The sequence below is a fragment of the Fusarium vanettenii genome, assembly GCF_000151355.1.
Source record: "Fusarium vanettenii 77-13-4 chromosome 6 genomic scaffold NECHAsca_20_chr6_4_0, whole genome shotgun sequence".
Classification (NCBI taxonomy): domain Eukaryota; kingdom Fungi; phylum Ascomycota; class Sordariomycetes; order Hypocreales; family Nectriaceae; genus Fusarium; species Fusarium vanettenii.
In genome coordinates, this window is record NW_003315865.1 from 2130945 (window position 1) to 2151404 (window position 20460).

A 20460-nucleotide genomic window follows, 5' to 3' on the forward strand; every position below is an offset into this window, starting at 1 on the left:
TCCTTATGGTTATTGTCCGAACTATCCTAAACTTGGACGGCGGGAGTGTCAAGAGTGGCCGGCCAATCGCTGGGATGGTTCCCGAACGACATGGATGTCTATCTTCCCACCTTTACAGGTTTAAAATGGCCCAACGAAAGTAGACAACAAAGTGAGAGAATGAGAAGATACTCTGATGGGAGGCACCTTTCGTGTTAGCTTTCTCGATTAGAACAAGGCGGCTTTGAGCGAGATGAAAGAGGCTTAGAGAAACGACGAGATGTGAAAGGTGAAAGCTCTCACTAGAGTTTCTGAAGCTGGGTGCGTGACTTTGGGCATAATGATTGGGGAGCTAGGGGACCCGAGACAGTAATCTTCAGCTGGCACTTTAGTTGAACATTGTCGTGATCCTGAGGACCTAGCATGGGGAGGAACTGACCGAGTCCTTCATGGACCTTCAATGGAGGGATGAATTGTCTCTACGAGCAGATGGGAGCTGATAGTCATCTCCTTGCGGCTAGTGATCGTGTCTCGCTTCGGCGGCAGAGTGCGATTGAGTTCCCGTCATGACTCACAGCTTAGATTCATTGTTGCCACACGTTTAAAAAGATATCAAAAAAGTGAACTGACTTGTTTCTATGCCTAAAATTAGGTCTACCCAAACGATCTTGTCTTATTTCCAATTTGTTTCTCACACATTTTCAAGTTGCAGGTCTCCCCTGGTCTTGTGGTTGTAGGAATCCCCGCTCCCCAGCCGTGTACTTGATCAAGCTGGTAACCAATGCTCTGGTCAAGTCCTCCGGAAGATTCGTCAATGTAATTGCAGCCACAATATAGTGAAGGAACCTTTCAAATGGATCCCCATGATGATCCAACAGGTTTGGCTTTATCCCCCCCTGCATCACCATGTCCAAAACATAGCCATGGTGCCTATGTTGTCCACTTGCCAACTCCGAACGCCATTTTTTAAAATCCCAAAGAATGCAGATTTCTCCGTCTGGGACTGGGAGACCAAAAATCTTGACGAGGTGATCAGCGTATCTCGCCAGGTCCCACCGGAAGCGAATGGTGGCAGCAGTCTCTTCGAGCTTGTCTGGTGGCAGCTCCCTTTTTACTGCACGAATAAGCGTTTCGCGCACCGATGGACCCCAATTATAGCCCCAATCTCCAGGGCAGGTCTGTAGAAATAGCCATGCCATTTCCGGCACACGGTTCTGACGGATGAGTTGTGCCATCTCGTCCATCATTGCTTGCCTGGGGGTCTTTGATGGCTCAGTAGACTCTCGGGAAGATGAATTGGTGCCCATGTTCACCGTGTTTTGTGTGGACCCGTTAGAGCCTTCCATGATCCTTAAACTTTTGACGGTAAGACTATGGTACACCTGATTCGAGAATTGTCCCACTGGTCGGTTGTTCTGTACACGAAGCGTCGAGTTCTGAAATTAGCAAATATGGATCACCTGGTTCCTGCAAACGTCGAGGACTGACTATGAAAGTGCTTTATGGGTTGTAGGTGGTCTGTCTAAAGGTAGGCAGGAGTGTTTGTCTGGTCAGTTTGTTTAGGGTTGTGAAGTGACTTGTTTGCGCCAGTGATTCAACGAAGAAGCTTGCGAAGTGATGTCAAGAAGACCTTACCGATGGAAGAATCAAGATGGGGCAACAGGGTATTTATCTTTTCTGAACAGAACAGCTGGCATGCTGCATGAAAGGCTTTTATTTATATCGTTTGACCTCACATGGCTGCCTTGACGGGGCTTTCAACAACTGGTTTATAGTTTTTTTGTGCCATAAAGTTTTACAATGAAGCTTTCATGTTAAGAGTCAGTAGTTAACTCGAGGGTCTCAATTTCTTTGTGGAATTGAGCAAGTTTGTCTACCAAAACGAACTTTTTGTGTCAAATTTCAATGGAATTCTCACTACTCCCGGTCTGACCTGAAAGGTTATCTGCCTGTGAACACGAAGACCAGTAGCCCCTGCCTTGCTGCGCTGTGGTAGGTGTGGCGAGAACCTCTTGCGGATCGATCACGACCCTTCCGACCATCGCAATCTTGAAGTCTCTAGCGACACCTCCGTTGTTGATCCCCTCATCTTCATCCTCAATCATAACCGCATCGACGTCAATTTCGTCACCCCCGCCCTCAAACTTCTCATCCTCGTCACCAGGAGCTTCGGTTTCCTCACCCAAGCTTCCAAGAACAACACCATTCTCCACCGGCGGCACCTTTCCGTCAATGTGGTCCATCGTCAGTTGATGCCCAGGCGCCTAACTTAGGGCAACAGCTTCGATGTTTTCGTCGGTAAGCTTCACGGAACTTCCCGGATCTGCCATCATGAAGCGTGCAAGAGCCGAATAAAACTGGCCTTGTGCTTCCACATTTGCATCGTCCATCCTCTGCCAAGGTACGCTAACTCTGGGGTACCAGTTCGATGTGAGCTCCAGCCACATGGAAATGATCTCGTAGGCACAAATCAGTCGGTTTTTACCCTGTATCTCGGATGGAATGTACCCTTCCGCGGCGACAATGGGAGCGTGCTTTTGTGCCATGCGAGAAATTTGGTAGGCATCGAAGGAGTTTCGTTGGTATAGGATGTCCGGTTTAACACTGTTGGTCTGCCCTAGTCGCCAAAGTCGACCAATGGCGTGCAAGATCGTTGAAAGGTTTTGAGGGTACTCAACAATTATTCCATGGTGACAGGCTCCATGGAGGTTAATACCAAATCCTGCGAGTTGGAAGGTTGTGATGAGGGCTCCCACATCTTCGTTGGGGTTGTTGAATGCTTGGATGGCCTTGACACGCTCAGCCATGGGGTGAGCGCTACGAATGTGGAGTGATTTGACACCAAGGTAGGTGAGAAGGGCGTTGAGGATCCTGAATATTGTTAGCTACCGCTAGATATTGTTGGGGTGCACACTTACATGAGAGTCAGGGGATGGTTGACGTAGATCAGCACTCTTTTTCCCTCGTCGTTGAGCTGAAGTACCCTCTGAACTGTCCAAGCCAACTTTGGGCTTCCGTAGCAGATCATCTTTGCCATGTCAAGTCGGTCCCTTGGCATTGAAACACTCCCATCTGGACGCGTAAGGTAGAAGAACCACTGAAGTCCTCCAGTCCTATCATTCTGGATGAGGGAATTGACCTCGTCCACACCACCAAATACTCGCTCAGGTCCCTCAACTAGAGCCCTTGCAGCAGATTCGGCGTCCGATGCGAGATTTCTGAGCACCTCCCGATCAGCATCGTTGAGTTCCTCGGGCTTCTTTTCTTTGAACTTGTCTTCAAATAGTTGACGAGCTGCCATCATGCTGAGCAACGTCGTGTTCCGCATATTCGCCTGGGTCAGCAAGTAGAACTTCGGATGCGTCATCAAAAGAGCGAGTGCACGGAGAACGGCGGAATTGACCAGAACTCGCTTCTTGGACTGCACAACAGTATGTCCAATGTGCTTACCATACTTGTCGCGGCCATCAATTAACAGGTCATCGACGTGTTTTTTGGTCAACCCTGACACTCGCTGTTGCTCTGCTGCACTGTGCTGGAGCTGAATGAGTCGGGGCATACGAGAAGGCATCTCATCCCCAGGAGAAGTGATGGTTCCGTCAGGTAAAGTGAGTTCTGACAACATGCCTCGACGCAGGCAAATCATCTCCAGTAGCGGCTTGATCGCCTTTTCTGCCACAGCTCCGTCGTCATTGACATCTTTGGAGTAGGCCTGGAAAAGAATGGGGTTGAGACGGAATAGAGGGGCTTGACCAGATGTGACAAAGCTCACATACTCTGCCCGAAGTCGTTGAGCACGTGGTGATATTGTGCCGCTCGACAAAGTTTCGTCGCCGTTACCATTCAGGCAAAGATCCAAAGTCAAGGGCTGCCCATTTTCACCCTGTTTGATCGCTTCCCAGGCATCATTGTTGTAGAATGACTCTGCCTTGAGTTCACTTCCCACTTTGAACTTGAAGCCCCAGAAGTGCTGCCACATCAAGTTGATGTAACCGTCGAAATCCTTGACATGGTTGAGGATCGGGGTTGCAGATACGATGAGAAGTGCTTCGTGGTGAAGCGTCTTGATCAACTTGTGGGTGACCGAATTGGGATTCTTCACCAGGTGGCCTTCGTCGCATATGATGAAGTTAAACTGGGCATTCGGCATTGACAGGCGGACTGGTTCATGTTGGGCGATGTCATTATTGTTCGGATCCCCCACTACCTCAGGGATATTGGTCGAATCGGTCAATGAAGTATCGTGAGTGGTGGCGTTTCCATAAATCCGGTTCTCTTCATCATCAACGAGTTGTGGTAGGTCCTCTCTGTTGACCAGCTTGGTCTTTTCTCGATGAATCATGCGGAAAACGGCGGTGGTATACGACGTAAGGAGCAGCTTTCTCATCGTCTTAGAAGTCAAAGTTAGCGACACGAACGAGAAGATGGACTGAATAACCTACCGTTGGATGTCCTTGTTTACGCTCGCACTCGTTAACCCACTCCTGCACCTCCTCGGCATTGTTCAGGATGGAGCCCTCCAGCGCAGGATCGGGTCGGTTGCTGAGATTCCCGTATGCGACCTTGATGTCGAAGAAGGGCCCAAACCACTTGCGGAACTCCCTGAAAGTTTGCGGAACGACGACGCCGGGGCAGAAGATGACACTAGGCTTGAAATGACGTTCACCGGGTGCAACATTTCGCGTACCGTCGACGATAGCCCGTCCAGTCCGAAAACAGTCGATGGCCAGAGCAAGGCCAATCTGAAGTGTTTTTCCGATTCCACACTCATCAGCGAGAATCGCAGCACGAAGAGGAGGTGTTAGACGTTGGTAGATCCACCAAGCACCTGCAATATCGTCAGTATTGAACAAGTTAGAGTGTGGATGAGCGTATGTTGATGCCGGACCACAGCAGAAAGTTGACTTACCAACAATTTGACGCGGTTTCGCCGCAGGGGCATCTGGCACCATACAACTCATGCGCAGATTTCTCCAGTCTGGGATACCGATTTGTTGACAGATGTAGTCAAGGTTCTCCTGCTCAGGAGATAAAGTGTTGATCAACAGAACCGACCGGCGAACTTGGTCCATTTCATCGTCACCCTGTGCCTCATCACCCGTGTCAGATTCTTCTGGCCCAGGTACATCTTCCCCTTCACCTGCACCAGCATCCTCTGACCTGGCCCGCATTTCGTGGTTGACATGCGTAATTGTATCCCAATACGCGGCGTTTGCGACCGATGTGATGTTATTGGACACCCCTACGGGTGGTGGAGTTGAAGAGGCACTGTTGTTCTGGACATTTGCAAGTCCGAGGAGGGCGTTCATGAGAAGACTTTTCTGCGTGCTGGTCATGGGAATAGGCTTTGAGCCCGTGCGCTTGAAGATGTGGTCGGTGATGTCTGGCCTTGGGCTGAGCTTGGTCAACACCTTGACGATACATTCAGTGATGGTAGATCCCAGAGCCAGTTGCACATCTTGCAACCCTTGGCCGGGTGTGATGTTGTACTTTTGTGCAAGACCTGGGCATCTGCTGATGATATCGTCGGCGGTTGCGAGCGTTGCAAGCTCGGATTCCGAAGCGTCCATGCCGCATCCTTCGTGGGACTGAGCAAAGTTCATGTCGTTGACCGCATTTTGAGCTTCGGTTGTGAGACTGTTCATGTCTTCGAGCCCAAGTGTGCTTTGCTCAGCGATGGTTCCGTACCACACAGCGCACAGATTGGCCCTCTCGCTAGGGCTTCTGTCCAGTTTCATGGCAGTGCTTCGCCTTTTCTTGAAGGCTCTGAACACACACAACGCCGCCTGCCAGTTGTTGTGCGTAAAACCCCAGATCTTGCTGTTGTTTTGGTCAGGGTCCTCAGGAAACCTTTGAGGAAATGACGTGAGGAGCCGATACAGAACGGCCACGTAGGATAAACTGCTGTCCGCTTGATGGTGGGCAATGGTATCCAGTGCCTGTACAGAGACGGGGCCGCGGTTCCGAACCACAACTCCGGGGTTCCTGTCCAATTCCCCACGGAGGTAGGGGTAACGGGTTCGGACGTTGGAAATTTCCTTCACGATGTTTGGAAGAGTTGGCAACTTCTGACCATTCTAGAGTCTAGTGAAGTCGAACACAACCCGTGCAACTGCACAAAGAGTTAGTACAAACCGACGAAACTTGTGCAGGGGAAACACTTACCATCTCGATCAAGCCATGTGTTGAGTTGATGAGTGTTGTCAAATCCGATAAGACCAGCAACCCACGATAACTTTGAGTCGTCGTAGGGGTTCAGAAAGGTAACACCGGAGAGCCGATTGTTCTTTTTGGCCTCGTGCTGGTGAACAAGATCTTGCAGGTTTGTCGGTTGACTGATCTCGGGGCGCTTGAAACGTGCAGACTCCCGAAAATACGCCCTCTTGCCCCCCTTGGGCCACAGGGTACCCACCTTCCACTGCTCTTTTGTGAGGGTGGCCCTGTTGTTCGTGGCAGGGATGGGTCGGATCTGAACAGGGCGAGTGCTGCTTTCATCAGAAATGCGAGCCGGTAGATACCTCAGAGGATCATCAGAATCCTCGTCAGCGATGGTTATCGTAAGTGAAAGGTCGAGGATGACATCTGAAGATGTCATCTGCCGCTTGGCATCGGACGGACCTGCTGCTGAGGGTGACCCGGGTCGCTTGGGAGGCATGACGGCAGCGATGTTTTCGTTGCCAGTGACGAGATGAGAGAAGTGGGTTGCAGATGAAAGAGTGAGGAGGGACAAGCTTTTGCGTCACCACAACGAATGCTGGTTGGTTGTTAACTAAAGACTTGTGAGCTTACATTCATACGGTATGTGAGAAGCAACACTCGCCTTGTGCAAATGCGACCTTTGTTGTTGATTAACCAAGAATAATGACGTTGATGCGAGACTTGCGGTGTGGAGCAGCTGAAAGGGGGTAAGGCAGGGTCGTCGAGGTGCCACCTTGGACGAGGGAAGACAAGAGACTGAAGCAAAGCGAAGTGAAAAGCGAAGGACCTAAGTGAAGATTCTCAAGGGGGCACGTTGAGAAACGGGAGTGGTGGGGTCCTGAAGGTGCCACCTCGGGAACAGGAAGCGATGAGGATGAAGGAAGAAAAAAGAGAAACTGTGTGGAGCAAGATTAGTGGTTCTTATACTTGAAAATGACCGGAATGTCAGTGATTCATAGTTAACTTGATCTGATAAGGACAGGACCCCACCCACCCAGCTGTACTTCATCTTGCCTTCCATGATTTACTCGCCCTGTTAAACGCTTTAGCAAACAGTCAACCACAAACGAGTTTAGAAACGCTCGCCCCAAGCTTCTTTGCTTGTGTGCGAGGAGCTACACGCGAGTTAATCAGATGATTTAGCTGGTTTCGTGTAGGTAGCTTCATAAGTGAGTCTCTATCACTTGATTCAGAATTCTTTTGCGGCGGTTCCATCAGCTGATCTACCAGCCCCTAAGACCTCCATCAATCGATTTGCCAGCTCTCGGTAGACATCATCAATTGATCCGCTAGGTAACGGATAAAGGTCATCAATTGATCCGCCAGTCTCCAATAGACGGAGCCATCGCGTAAGACTCGAATCGATTGATAGGAATGATGCAGCGGATGAGTTGATGGCCTGTATCTGTAACCTAGCTGATCAATTGATGATCTCTATCCGTTAGCTAGCGGATCAATTGATGGGCTACATACGTTACCTAGCTGATTAATTGATGGCCTTCATACGTTACCTAGCGGATCAGTTGGTGATCTACATCCGCTACCTAGCTGATCAATTGACAGCCTGTATCCGTCACCTAGCTGATCAATTGATAGCCTATACCCGTCACCTAGCTGATCAATTGATAGCCTGCATCTGTAGCCTAGCGGATCAATTGATGCTTCATCGGGACCTAGCAAATCGGTGGGCAGTCTGCACTAAGGCCTAGCAAGTCCGTTGATCAAGGTCTTGGGGAGGGCTGGCGGATCAATTGACGGACATATAGAAGGGGGTACGAAATCAGTTGATGTTTTACATCGGGACCTAGCGGATCAATAGGTTGATGACCCACACCGAGACCTCACGGATCAATCGATAGCCTCCATTGAGATCTAAGAAATTGGTGGATAGAGGTCGGTCCAGGGGGCTAGAGGATCAGTTGACGGTCCACACCGTGGTCGGATCGTGCTACTTGGAGTCGCGGGAAGATGTGTGTGCAGGTAAATGCTGAAGAGAAGTGTTGAGACCGAAAAGAGGTGGCGAATTGAACGAGAGGCGTAGAGATCGAAATAAAACGCGAAAGGCAGGATTCTCAATGTGCCACCTCGAATAGTATGAAGAATCACGTGTGGCTGTTCGAGTAGCTGCCTAAGGTAAATATGAGAAGTAAAGAAGAAGTAGAAACGCGCGAGGCGAGAGTTTTAAAGTGCCATGTCGAGCGCTGGGAAGCGTGAAAATGGGGGGTTGCCAGGGTTGAAGAGATGAGGTTCGTTTGTAACCCCGTGGAGCCGCAAGGCAACCATCATGTGATGAAAGAGGCCCCAATGTAGAACTCTTTCCTAGAGCGGCTCCATCAGCTGATGAAAGAGTCCCCAATAGAGAACTCACCTTCGGGGCTCTTTCATCAGCCGATGGAGCCGGTACATTCTGGTCTCTATTGGGGACTGTTTCATCAGCTGATAGAGCCGGTTCATTCTGTTATTCCTTAGGCCGCGAAACGTAGAGGCTAGTGATGTTGCAGCTTCGAGTTTGTGAAGTCGGCCAACTGTTCTGGTCGATTTGACCCGGGACCATGATGTATTGATCATCCATTGGCTCTGAAGAGTGGGAACCTCTCAAGAGACGTTAGAAAAGGACGCACGTACACCTTGTGCATCGATGAGCCCGGCGTATGAGGAAAAGAGCGATATCGCCACCTGTTCAACGAGGTCAAGAAAGCCATCTCTCATATTGACAGTGAAAGTGAAACGCTGCTCCCACCACATCAACGATATCATTTGGCGATGTTTATCAGACGCTCTTCGGGCTTCTCGGTAGTGGCGCTCATCGTTACACATGCTTGCATTGTGCTGCAAGTGTCGAGCCCATAGTGCAACGCCAGTCTGTCCGATATAAATTGCCGCGTTGTTGACGCCCTCGTGAAGACGGTCACAGTGTGCATAAAGCCTGGAGTAGATCTAATGTCTAGAATTAGGCCACCCTGGTGTTACCCTTCAAATCTTCGAGAGATCTGTAATGCCAAAAGTACCGTGTTGAAGAGTGTTTCGAGCCCCAGGAATAAAGCCCTGCATGATGAATCTGGCATGACTGTCAACCTTGTTGTTGACGAGGAGTGCGTCGTGGTGATTTGAGGGGAGACCAAGCGGAACAATTTCGTATGGAGATACGGAGATTTTGGAAAGAAGCGCGCGGATATATCCCTGAAGACGACAGTCCCTTCCATCAGCCTCTCCAGCGGCCAAACACAGTTCAGCCAGTCCAACTACAGACTAGCTGACAAGCTTTTCGGCCACCGTTGAACAGTTTCTGCCAATAATCAGGTAGCTTGTTGGTACAATAACTTAGTAGAGCACATGTCAGGTTTGACCTTTCCGTGGAGGAATGGACACTTACTGTGTACGTGGATGACTGCTCATACGACGATTACGGCCCCCTACATACCCTTGGGGTCTCTTGTGTAGACACCCTTCATCGTATTCGAAGGGATATAACTGCTCTTGTTTCTTCAGGTGCGTTGGGACCCTTTTCCCCTCGCGCAGTTGGACTGGGACGTGTTGTACAGTCTCATGATAGGAGTAACCGCAACGGACTGTAATTGCAAGGGGCTCCTCTGTAATGGGACCGACCGGCGTGAACTGTTTCCAGAGTAGCTTTGACATAGCGGTCACCGCAGAATCATTGTCAGTTTGGGAACCGTGGCTTCTCAGTGGCGTGTGTGAACCCCCTCCGCCACCACCGCCCACGGGCAGGTTCTTGCCCTGGCATGAAGCGCATCTCCCACAAGATGTTGACTTCGCTCAGCCTCATACGAATATGTTATTAGGATCTCATTAACTGATTCTCCACGCTCTGATCTTCGCTCAGAGGCTTCAGCTTCTGGACGGTGAAATCGGGCGGCTCGAGGGAGTAGAAACGCAGATGACCTATCAACGGCTTCACGAACATTACAGTCACTTTATCCATTCTGAAATCGACTGGAAAGCTCGAGTACATGGTTCTATCTGCTGCACGAAAGGTCCCTTCTGTTGCCTGAAGAGCTTCGATCGAGTCAAGGCACTTCCCGCCCACCTTCTCACAACGGCTCATCGCGTAAGCCGGATACCTGCCTCCTTTGATTCTCCCACTGACTCCTTGCAAGGAGCACGGCACTTACCTCGGCCAAGAAGCAGGCAGAAACACGATCCCATCCAGTCCCGGGAGTTAGCTATTAAGGAAGAAGATGTCAGTGCCGCCATCGCTCTTCTGTATCGAAACGAGACCCCTGAGTGGGACTTGGAAAGCCATTGGCCCGGGCCACAAGAGGGAGTGGCTAGAGCTTCGTTTTCTGCAAGTCTCTTGCCCTCGAGTTTTCTACTATCGCAAATAAGTCTATCTATTGACAGTTTCACCCCCGTCAGGTTATCCTCAGACACTATCTCTGCCACACCAAAGTTCTGTTAAATCATTCAGTCCTTCGAAACCAGTGCCGCAAGCTTTTTAGTTGGCATTCCTTTTCGGCTTATAACCAGCAGCTAAGTTGCCGCAACTCTTGAAGTGCCGTACATTCTACACTATCATGATTATCTTGTTTCTAGCCTTAAAATCATGTGAAATCACATGTCTGCAGGACTCGCTGCAGTCAATATTCACGATCCCCACCCGCTGAAAGCACCCTTCTGCTTCTGCTCGCCTGAGAGCTAATCGTTCAGCCCAACCATCCTCAAAGTTTTCTCCCTCGCAGTACCCAATAAAGGCCACGAAAAGCTCGTCAGCCGTTATCTCAAGCGACTTGGTCACGTCCAGGATGAGCTTGCCCCAGATGTTGTGGGGCGGCAAATCGTGCAAATCCATCTGTGCTTCTCCATTCCATCTGAAGTCGTTCGGGAATTTCGCCATAGCCGTCTTGATCTTGATCGAAGCGCTCTTAACGTGGCCGAATGGGTTGGCGGTGGCTAGTTCCTTGGACAATGAAATGATCTTGGCGAGGGTTGAACACTCTCTCGCGAGACGTATCTCTGTACCGATGAGGGATGCCCATGACCAAGTTGAGGCGTAATACTCTCGGTGACGCATGGACTCTTCGCCAGCTCTCGTCCAGAGTAGTGACCGGGGAAGGTCTGACTCCCACATACCAGCCACATAGTCGTTGCTGGCGTGAGGTTTGACAAGAGCCGCTATGCCCGAGAGCGCAGGCAGTCTGTCTGTGTCCTTTGTGATGAGCCGCTTGGTGAATTCGTTCACCACCATGTTCCAGTTCACAACACTGCGCGTTCCTCCCTTGTGAAACGATATAAAGTCGACCTTGGTCTTCCTATCCTCCTTTGAAAAACGAGTATCCCACTTTGGAATACGTTTCTTGCCAACCAGCTAACATTCGCATCGATTGAATCGTTTACATTCCCAGACTAGTTCACCCTTTGTGAAGTACACGACTCTAGACGACACCAGCCACTCCTGCAAAGTCCATGCTCGCCCTCGCAGAGGGTTATCTTGAATGTTAGACATTGCTGCAGAGTGTATGCAGATTGACTTGGGTGGAACGGTCGTCAGCCTGGTATACAAGATGTTCTCCTGAGAGCCATTGGTCCACGACATCTTCTTGGGCTCATCAGTCGCCCTCTGACTGACTGTATGAAAAAGGCCTGCCTTGCTGTTGAGTACTCCATCGGCAGAGATGGTCAAGACGGCTTGCTGATAGACGTTGATCATCTTGGTTGATTCCCTGGTCCAGTCGTCGGCATCATCCTGGATGATGCACAATGAGTCTATCCATATATAATCGATACCCAGGAGTCGAGTCACGGCCATGGCATCAGCAAAGGTTGGAGGTAGCTCAGACCATTCGATGCCCTCCTTTCTCTGTGCAAGTGATTTGTTTGTTGTTGTAGGAGACCGATGCTCTTCTGCCCCCCAACAGTGGCTTAAGGCAGTGTACCGCACCTCCTCGTTCCGGCTCTCATAGAGATGTGGCAAGCGATCATCGGATCCGACGAACAATACACATGCTGGCAGCTTATATGTAGCTTGTTTGCACATCGCATGATTTGTCTCGCAATCTTCGAGCCAATCGGATATTAATGTTGCGTCTCGTAGGGTGAATTCTGCTGGCAGTTTCTTGGCAGGCCCTACAGCCGGGCCTGGGCCTAGGGAGCCTTTGTAAAGTGTCAAAAGACAGTTCAAAATAATAATTTTTGGAATTCGGGGCGTTACCTGGCTCAGTAAAGAACTCCACGGTTTTGTAGGGGCGAAATTCATACTCTTCATAATCGGTCCAGCCAGGCGGAAAGTCGTAGCCATCAAGTATATGAAACACAAAGAATGGACCTCCCTGGCTGTAACTAAACTCAAGTACACGAGCCCACTCAAGGTCTAGGTGGGCAGAAGCACCCCTGAGTATGATGTCGCAATGAAAGCAGTCTATAGAAGACTTGATCAACTTTTTGACTTCAATCAGTAACCCACAACATCCTTACCCCAGTTGCGAATGTCGAGATTTCCGCATATTGGACAGCCTGCTCCAGTTGAGTCTGTTCCAACACTGAAGATACCATTCCCTGATGCTTCTCCTTGGGATTCTTCTCCTAGGGGTGCTTCATCAAGGTCACTCTGGTCGACTTCCTCTGACTCCGACGAGCTGCCGTCTGAAACAAAAGAACTCCCTGACTGAGAGCCTGGGACCTCTGGGCGATGCCAAGACCTATCGGACGCTTCTATTCAGACCTCGTAGTTTGCTATATTAATGGAGATTTGGTGTTGGAGGAATCGAAATCTTCATAGATGAGCTACTCTGTTATTATTGTCCCAACAAATGATGATTTTGCTGCAAATATCTCTTATCGGAGACAGAAAGAGGGGCAGTCGGAAGCTAATAAACCCTCATGATCCGACTGGCTACGCACTACCCTTGTCTTTGCATATTTGCTGACCTATCACCTTTGCACAACCGGAATCGTGGATAAGCATGGAGGATTTGTTTGTTTAGGCCCATCTTGTTCCTGGTGCTTGCCCTTACAACTGTGCTCTTTGCCACTTCAACACTCATCGCTTATTAAAGAGGTCTAAGAAGGAGCAATGTGCTCTTTGTGATAGTTGAAGCCCGGCCCTTGATGATTTAACTAAGCCAGAAGCTCGTCTAAGGAGAGCGATAACAAGTCCATCTTGTCTTGTTCTTATCCTGTCATGCACTGCTAAAACTCGCATTTCTCCTCATCATCCAGATCGAACAGAGATTGAACTAGGTTGTCGAGTCACCTTGATCACTCCTATATTCTACTCTAGTGATAGTTATGGAGCCAAGATGACTTCTCATGCCACATTAAGCGCTGTTACGCTTTTAAGCTTGAGTCATATGGATAGCTCAATCCCGTGAAAGAGGTTCCTAAGCTTGGCCGTACGTCGGAGTGATTATTAGTCAAAAAGCTTCCTCCTCAAAGTCAAAGAAATTATCAAAAAGAGTAAAGCTAAGAAAACCCAAGGCCGTTATAATTCACCTCTAACTCCTGAAATATTGTCAAATCCCACCCCCAGGTGCCTCTTCAGTCTTGCTTGGCTAGCAACTGATCCATGGTGGGCCATTGCGTCCATGGAAAGGATAAGATCATCAGGGAATGGCCTCCGAACCTCCGTAGTTCTCGTAGGACTAGTGAGCAAAACCTTGACAATAGCTTGGGTGGTTTGATCCTCCGACATCTTCAAGATGGCAACCAAAACCAACTCCAAGCCATCCTGAAACCAAGGTCGCTCGTAATATACGACACCGTCAATCATGCAGACCAACACGACGCCTTCAGGCAGTTGGTGCACAAGCCACTTGAACATAGTGCACAGCTCCTGGATATCGCCATGACGGAGCAGTATAGTAGTAACAAGCTACCAGTGGCCTCTAGACACAAATACTTATAGACGGATAAATGTAAACTAGCATGGTATACTCGGCAGAGGTGACCTCGGTCTGCCCCTAGTTAACAGCCCATTGTTTATGAAACCCCGCAAAGATCTACAAACTGTTTCCCCGCGGGCTCGATAGGGTCTGGGGTAGTAAGGCCGGCAAATGGAATCGGCATCATGACTCAAGGGCCTCTAGTGGGGTGAGGTTGTATTTCAATAAACGGAAAACTGCAGTTCTCTCGTGGATATTCTCATATCCGCCTTTCTCCGCCCCCGCAGTCGCTAAATTAGTGTCGACGCCGGATGTCGCTGTCGGATATCATATTCGGCAGTCTACTAAGTTGCTGGACCAGTCATGGCGAGGACTGGAGTTTAACCCCAAACGCAATAGTTAGGCCCTGCGGAGATATAGTCGGAGCTATGTCGCCAATATTGAGGTGTCGGCCTCCCGCTATCAGGGTAGGTATGAGTGCAAAGAAAGATTGCTTAATTCTTCCCAATCCTATCGGACAGGTGGTCAGTACTGAATGCATACTTGATGTGCATGGTCCTCATAATACGCGAGAGGCCACTGCCAAGGCGAGATTGATCCGCAAGAATGGCAATTGACGAATTGCAGGACCTTCTTGTCAATCACAACTACTCCGTCTCAGTAATACATTTTATGAATGTTGAGGTATTGGGGATCCATTAGGCCACCCGTTGCCCATTTCTTAGTTGCCATGTTGCTCAGCGCGCACCCTTATATTACTATTGACTGGCATAGGGTAGGATCAAGTCTTGCACACCCACACCATCATCATTAACCTTCAGCCATCGAGACCATTAACATAAAGTAAGAAGCATTAGATTTTAATTATTTTATTGTTTCCGAATCAGCTTCTTTAATATTGTGAGTGGCAGCCGCGTATTCGTGAAGGGTTGTCATGTGTATAAGGCCTGACGGTCAGCAATACCCGCCGTCGATCAATCGCCAATAGCAGTCTAGGCTTGCGATAAGGTCAGGGAGTAAGAGGTATAATAAAATAAATATTATAAAAAACATTATATCAAAACGTAAAGAGTATTAGTATTTGTTTAAAAATTATTATACGAGGCCTTAGAAAGTTGTTAACAAGAGCTATTTTGTCTCATGCCAGCCTCTTCGGCGTCGGCGCAGAATGCCAGAAGCTCACGAGAGTTAATATCCGAATTACACTTGATCCATCCCTTTGTCGGACTCCGGCCTTTCTGCAGCTCAAGTACAATACTGGGAAGGAGTTTGGCCCAGGGTAGTTGAGCAAGGTCCTCAAAGGCGATGATCACTTTCCAACATGTGTTTCTAGTCAGAAATGGCCAAAGAGGTAAATCCCACGGGACCTTGGCCCCTTGGACGCGGGATATCTTCTTGACCTACTCCACCACCGCCATCTCGTCCCTGGGACCAAAACAACCTTGTCTCAACATCGCCACCGTTGGAAGATATGCTACTGGAGAGCACAGACACGTTCAAGAATGCTCAGACACTGCTGGCTGTGAGCCCAATCAGGAATATAAGCATGTGAGCGACGGCTCGGCTGCACTCCTCGCCAAGACTTTCCGCACGTACCGAAACCGCCAAGACTTGCTCGTATCCCCGCGTTGCTCATCCGATAGCCTTATGGATAACATGTGTTGTCCAGGGCAGGCTCTCATCCATGACCCATCATCCATGGCAGTTGAAGATGCACATGATAGTTTAAAAATATCTTGAATAGGAACACTTTCAAGGGTTTCCCGGCCACGTCTATCGCCTACGAGCCATATATGCCCGGGCTACATTTGTGGGTTTAATGCTCGCTTCGTGTAGCTGCGACTTGAAACAGCACATGTGAAGGCTGAGGATTTGAGTTTCTTGAGAGATTTCCTCCGCTCCAGGCTCAAACCATGGGATCTAGACCTGGGTCCCCCCATTGGCAACCCTTGGCCGGCTGCATGTGGTATGACCTTGGCGAATCACCGTGTAGATACGGCTGACTGGAGGTGCATCCGTTCACGAAGGATTCTAAGTAGAAACGGGCCGGCGCAGCTGTGGGCCAGCTGCAGCACATGAAACAAACGCCGACGGGGAATCCATGCTCAACTCTGCAGGTCACACCATATCCATGCAGTCGATCCCATGGAAATGCTCCTTCAGGATGCGATTCCCTGCCGCTTGCTTGTGCCCGCCCGACCGCGGGATATCGCTAGACGGTCCTTGCATACATAGAGCTGTGGCAGTGTTTTCAGCTTGCTTGGCTTCGGTTGACGATGCCGGCGAGGGACAACTCCTTGAACGATGCAGTAGAAAATGGTTATAAAAGCGAAGGTGTTCCCGTGAGATTAAGAGAGAACCTCTTCCAACCACCGCCTTCAACCGCTTGTCATCTCTCGTTACGGCGACAAGATGTTGGGCAGTTCTCTTCTTCTCGCGGCCACGGCTGCCATTTCTTTCCTTCCTGGTCTCGTGAATGCGGCACCAGCAGTTACAATCGAGCGTCATGAGAATGGCACTGTTACCTACGGTATGGACTATACCGAGGACGATGGCAATGTCCTGGGCAGGAGGAGGGTCATTTTTCAGTTTGAAGGCTGCTCCGACCCACAGGTAAGAGACATCTATGGAGCGTGGAATTCCATGCTTGACATGGCCGGAGTGATCAAGGACAAGGTCAACTTCAACGAGGATGTATGTACTGCCCAACCGCATCGACGCCAGGAGCCTGGCTAATCATGAGCAAGGTTGCCAAAGATTACCTGGGACATCCGTCCCGAAACAACGAGTATCAGCAGATTTTCAAGGGTCAGACCCCAGCCTTGAGTAAACGCCGATCAGGATGCTTACCTTTACCAGATTTCATCAAGTCTGTCACCACCTGGCAGCTGGGCAGCTCAGTCGATTATCTCTTGCGGATGCATTGCGACGATCCGATCCGCAAAGATGGCGCGCGAGGCTCGGTGCCTAAGGACCTATGTCCCAAGCTCACATTGCCAGAACACTATGACAGATGTACGCAACCGGAGTTTTTCACCATGATTTCCAAGACTGACCCGTTTCTAGGCCAAAGCCGGTGCTGGTTTTCGTGGAGAGAAAATGAGGGGACCGAAAACGAGGCACTATACTGGAAGCCCAAAGCACTCGCGTATACAACAAACAGGGACCGCAAACGTGGTGACTATATTAACTGGTGCCCTGAGTGGTTCAACCTGAAAACCTGCAACGACGCAGCTTCCAAGTATTCCAAGGATCCAGATGACTACCAAAGGCACAACATGGTCAACTACCAATGCAGAGGTAAGTGGCTTCTTCCTATACCCGTCCATCAGAGTACCGTCTGACCCTTGTATAGAGCAAGCCATGGTGCACGAACTCTTCCATCTTGATGAGAACCTGGTCAACATCGGCAACTTCGATTCACATGTCACGGATAGGAGACTAAGGATTCAAGGCCGAAGGGCAAGCACGCTCGCCAACGGACCACTATACACTAAAGTCCTAGCTCTTTATGCGAAAGAGAGGCCTGGTTTCTGGGTTGCAACAAACGGTATACGATCACACGCCTAGCGGATCTATATGCTATGCTAATACGTGGTATCACCAGCCGATAACCTCGCCTTGTACTTTCTGGGCAAATGGATCCAGGAACGTTTCGGTCTCTACCCACACCACCCTATTGCGAAAGACGTGCCAGTGATTGTTTTCAAGAGGGCAAAGCGCGACGACGAGCCCACCGACGACCCCCCCGACGACCCCCCCGACACGCCCGACGTCTGGGATCCGATCCGCATAGTTGATGGACTATTGGCCCTGGGTGACCTGAACGACCTGGCTGTCGCGCTAGGCGCCGGATCCCGAGAGGAGGCGCGGGAACTCTACAGCGACGAGCCAGACGCCTGCCTCGACCTTGTGGGAGATGGCGAGAACGAGGACCCGGTATGCGCCGATGGAGGCGAAGTCGTGGAGCTCGAGGCACCTGCAGACCTGGGGGCAGGCCCAGTGGAAGAGATACCTGCGGGCCCGGAGGAAGGCATCCCTGCAGGCCCGGTATCTGAAGGCGACGACCCCAACGGCCCCGACGCCGAGGTTGTCACAGCTCAAGAACCCGAGGCTGCCCCGACTGGAGACATTGCGGATGCCTTTACCGCCGTCCTCGGGGAGCCCCTGCCTAACAACGGCCCAGATGCCGAGGTTGCCACTGAAAACGCAGAGCCCGCCCCAACTGAAGTCAACCTGCCCGAAGGCACCGACCCCAACGGTCCGGACGCAGAGGTTGTACCGAATCAAGGTGCTGAGGTGATCCCGAACAAGGGTGCGCAGAGTTCGGTTCCTTCCAACTCGACGACACAGGCGCAAGGGTTCAGGGGTGGATCAGGCGTCAGGTGATGACCCTGAGCGGCACCCATTTCGATAGGTAGTAAAGTCAGAGTAGTTACAACAATGATTACGTTTGGATACGAGGCGCTGCGCCAGAAACGCGAGGCAGAGCTGGTATTGATGTCAAATGTTTTCAAGGCAACATCATCCCCCCCTGGAAACCGGGTTGACATTTAGCAGCCGCTGCTGTAACCTAAAATGGGACTTATTCTTTATAGAATGGGACTATGGGCCTGAGTCCTCGTCAAGTGGGTGGAAATAAGATGTTGATGCGCTATGTGGGCGGTGATATAATCCAGATTAGATGCTAACTTGAACACTGCAAATGCCATCTTAATCTCTGCAGACTATTCCTCTTTTCTTGCTGTGCTATCTATGCTTGGCCTCGTTGCCTCGATTTGACACAAGTAACTGACGGAAACACGCGAATCATTCGAACTTGGTAAGCTCACCCGCTGCGTTCACGTCGTAGTGGTACTGGTTGATCAACTCGACAGCCAAGGCGAACAAGGCTATATTATCTAAAGGCAAGTCGTCAGCATGCACACCGTCTAGTTACGTCTCATGGGTCCGGGTACTTACCAGCATTCCTATGCGTCTGTAGTCTCCGGCAGTTCTCCCAGCCGTAAGAGTTGGGCAGCTCGATGTCATCTGCGAGCCTTCCGGCAGTAGTGTGCGTGAGCTGCGTTAATAATTAGTCAAATCCTTCCTTGCCTAGAAACAGCCTTGGTCTGATGCGTAGCGTACCTCGTGAAGCATGGACGACTCAAGTCTATCCAACAAATCAATCTGAGTGACCCTCAATCTTTCGAACCATCCTCCAAAGTGGGTGAAAAGCCAGCGGTGCATCCTGGGATTCGCGGCGGCCTTGACGGAGGCCTGGTTAATTCTGACGCCGCCAAAGGCAACATCATTACCAGGAAAGCCATGCAAGGCGGCTGTAAGGTACAGCTTCGAAGGGCTGAATGGCGATGACCTCGGGGGCGTCTTCATCCCAGCCCCTGCCACCAGGCGGGTGAACTGGCGAAGTTACTGCGAACGCGGGTTTCCATGGACTGAAGAGATCTAGGATCTCGTCTTCATCCCTTACATCCCTTTTCTGAACCGTGTCCCAATTGTGGATATTCGGTTCTTTAGGATGGTTATGTGGCTGTATATAGTCGACGTTGCAGTGGATTTCCTAACACGTGGGTGGGTGAGGTGAGCATCATTTGGGTGAATTCACAACGGGACTGAATGAATTGTATACTTACTATGTCATGCATGGTCCTTGATGTCGAGTCGCCGCCCATATACTGGATCCCAGGGAGTCTGTCCAGGTGACCTGTTGGCCATCACAGTCAGCTAGTTATGCCAATCGTGGTGATTGCCAAGCTATACTCACTAAAAACCAAGAGTAAGTTTCCTCGTGTGTTCTGCGCCCCGAACAGCAGGTCGAAGACGTTCCTGATGCGGCCGTCGAAAGTGTTGATGGGGGCACCCCCCTCTGCCCATGGTCGCAATGCTTCGATGGCCAGCCCTGCCCTTCTGATGGCAGAATGGTACGACTCCTCGATTGCAACAAAGGTTCTTCGGTTGGCTATTTGCTTTATTAGAGGGCGACTATACTGACGCGAGGAGTAATTGGAAGCCTGAAAACTTACAGCAGCTGACGGTGTCAACAAAGATACGGCGCTGCTGACCTATTACAGCCTGTAAGAAGCCAAGAAAGAAAAGGAGCTTCTTCAGCATCATCTTCGCTGAGATATATGCTGTAGTGTTGCGGGTGTACGGGATAGTTTCGAGTGTTTCTGGAACGGCAGAGGGCGTAGATTATATATACGACACGGCACGGCAGGGTTGAGACCGCTCACTTGCACCACAACATCCTTATCCTACCCGCCAATTCTCTAGACCTCAGATATTGGAAATTAAAAACCTTGTGCTGACAGGCTGCAACACCAGGTCTCGCAGTCAGGCACTGTGTAGATCATGCCAGAACATGGAGGAAAAGAGCGCAGGAGTAAAGATATCTCGTCCTTAGTGGTTGCATATTTCCATCAAAGAAATGAGCACCATGTGTCGG

At 50.2% G+C, this 20460-nt stretch overlaps 4 protein-coding genes across 4 annotated transcripts; 1 reads left to right on the forward strand and 3 right to left on the reverse strand.

The window, feature by feature from the left end:
- Window positions 1-1711: 1711 nt before the first annotated feature.
- On the reverse strand, window positions 1712-6634 carry CHR2132 (uncharacterized protein; the record flags this gene model as incomplete). The annotated part of the gene is made up of 8 exons (XM_003045319.1): window positions 1712-1743; window positions 1913-2243; window positions 2391-2850; window positions 2898-4369; window positions 4422-4807; window positions 4889-6047; window positions 6081-6091; window positions 6145-6634. The coding sequence occupies 8 exons, from the start codon at window positions 6632-6634 to the stop codon at window positions 1712-1714; spliced, it is 4341 nt and encodes a 1446-aa protein (XP_003045365.1).
- A 4869-nt stretch (window positions 6635-11503) lies between these two features.
- On the reverse strand, window positions 11504-12391 carry NECHADRAFT_43279 (uncharacterized protein; the record flags this gene model as incomplete). Its single annotated transcript, XM_003045320.1, has 1 exon — window positions 11504-12391. One exon carries the CDS (start codon window positions 12389-12391, stop codon window positions 11504-11506), a length of 888 nt encoding a protein of 295 aa, XP_003045366.1.
- Window positions 12392-16427: 4036 nt separating this feature from the next.
- NECHADRAFT_82051 (uncharacterized protein) lies at window positions 16428-18404 on the forward strand (the record flags this gene model as incomplete). Its single annotated transcript, XM_003044917.1, has 5 exons — window positions 16428-16709; window positions 16763-17030; window positions 17082-17315; window positions 17371-17565; window positions 17623-18404. The coding sequence occupies 5 exons, from the start codon at window positions 16428-16430 to the stop codon at window positions 18402-18404; spliced, it is 1761 nt and encodes a 586-aa protein (XP_003044963.1).
- A 420-nt stretch (window positions 18405-18824) lies between these two features.
- On the reverse strand, window positions 18825-20129 carry NECHADRAFT_82052 (uncharacterized protein; the record flags this gene model as incomplete). The annotated part of the gene is made up of 7 exons (XM_003045321.1): window positions 18825-18907; window positions 18978-19077; window positions 19143-19415; window positions 19486-19545; window positions 19649-19719; window positions 19780-19974; window positions 20039-20129. The coding sequence occupies 7 exons, from the start codon at window positions 20127-20129 to the stop codon at window positions 18825-18827; spliced, it is 873 nt and encodes a 290-aa protein (XP_003045367.1).
- Between the last annotated feature and the right edge of the window lie 331 nt (window positions 20130-20460).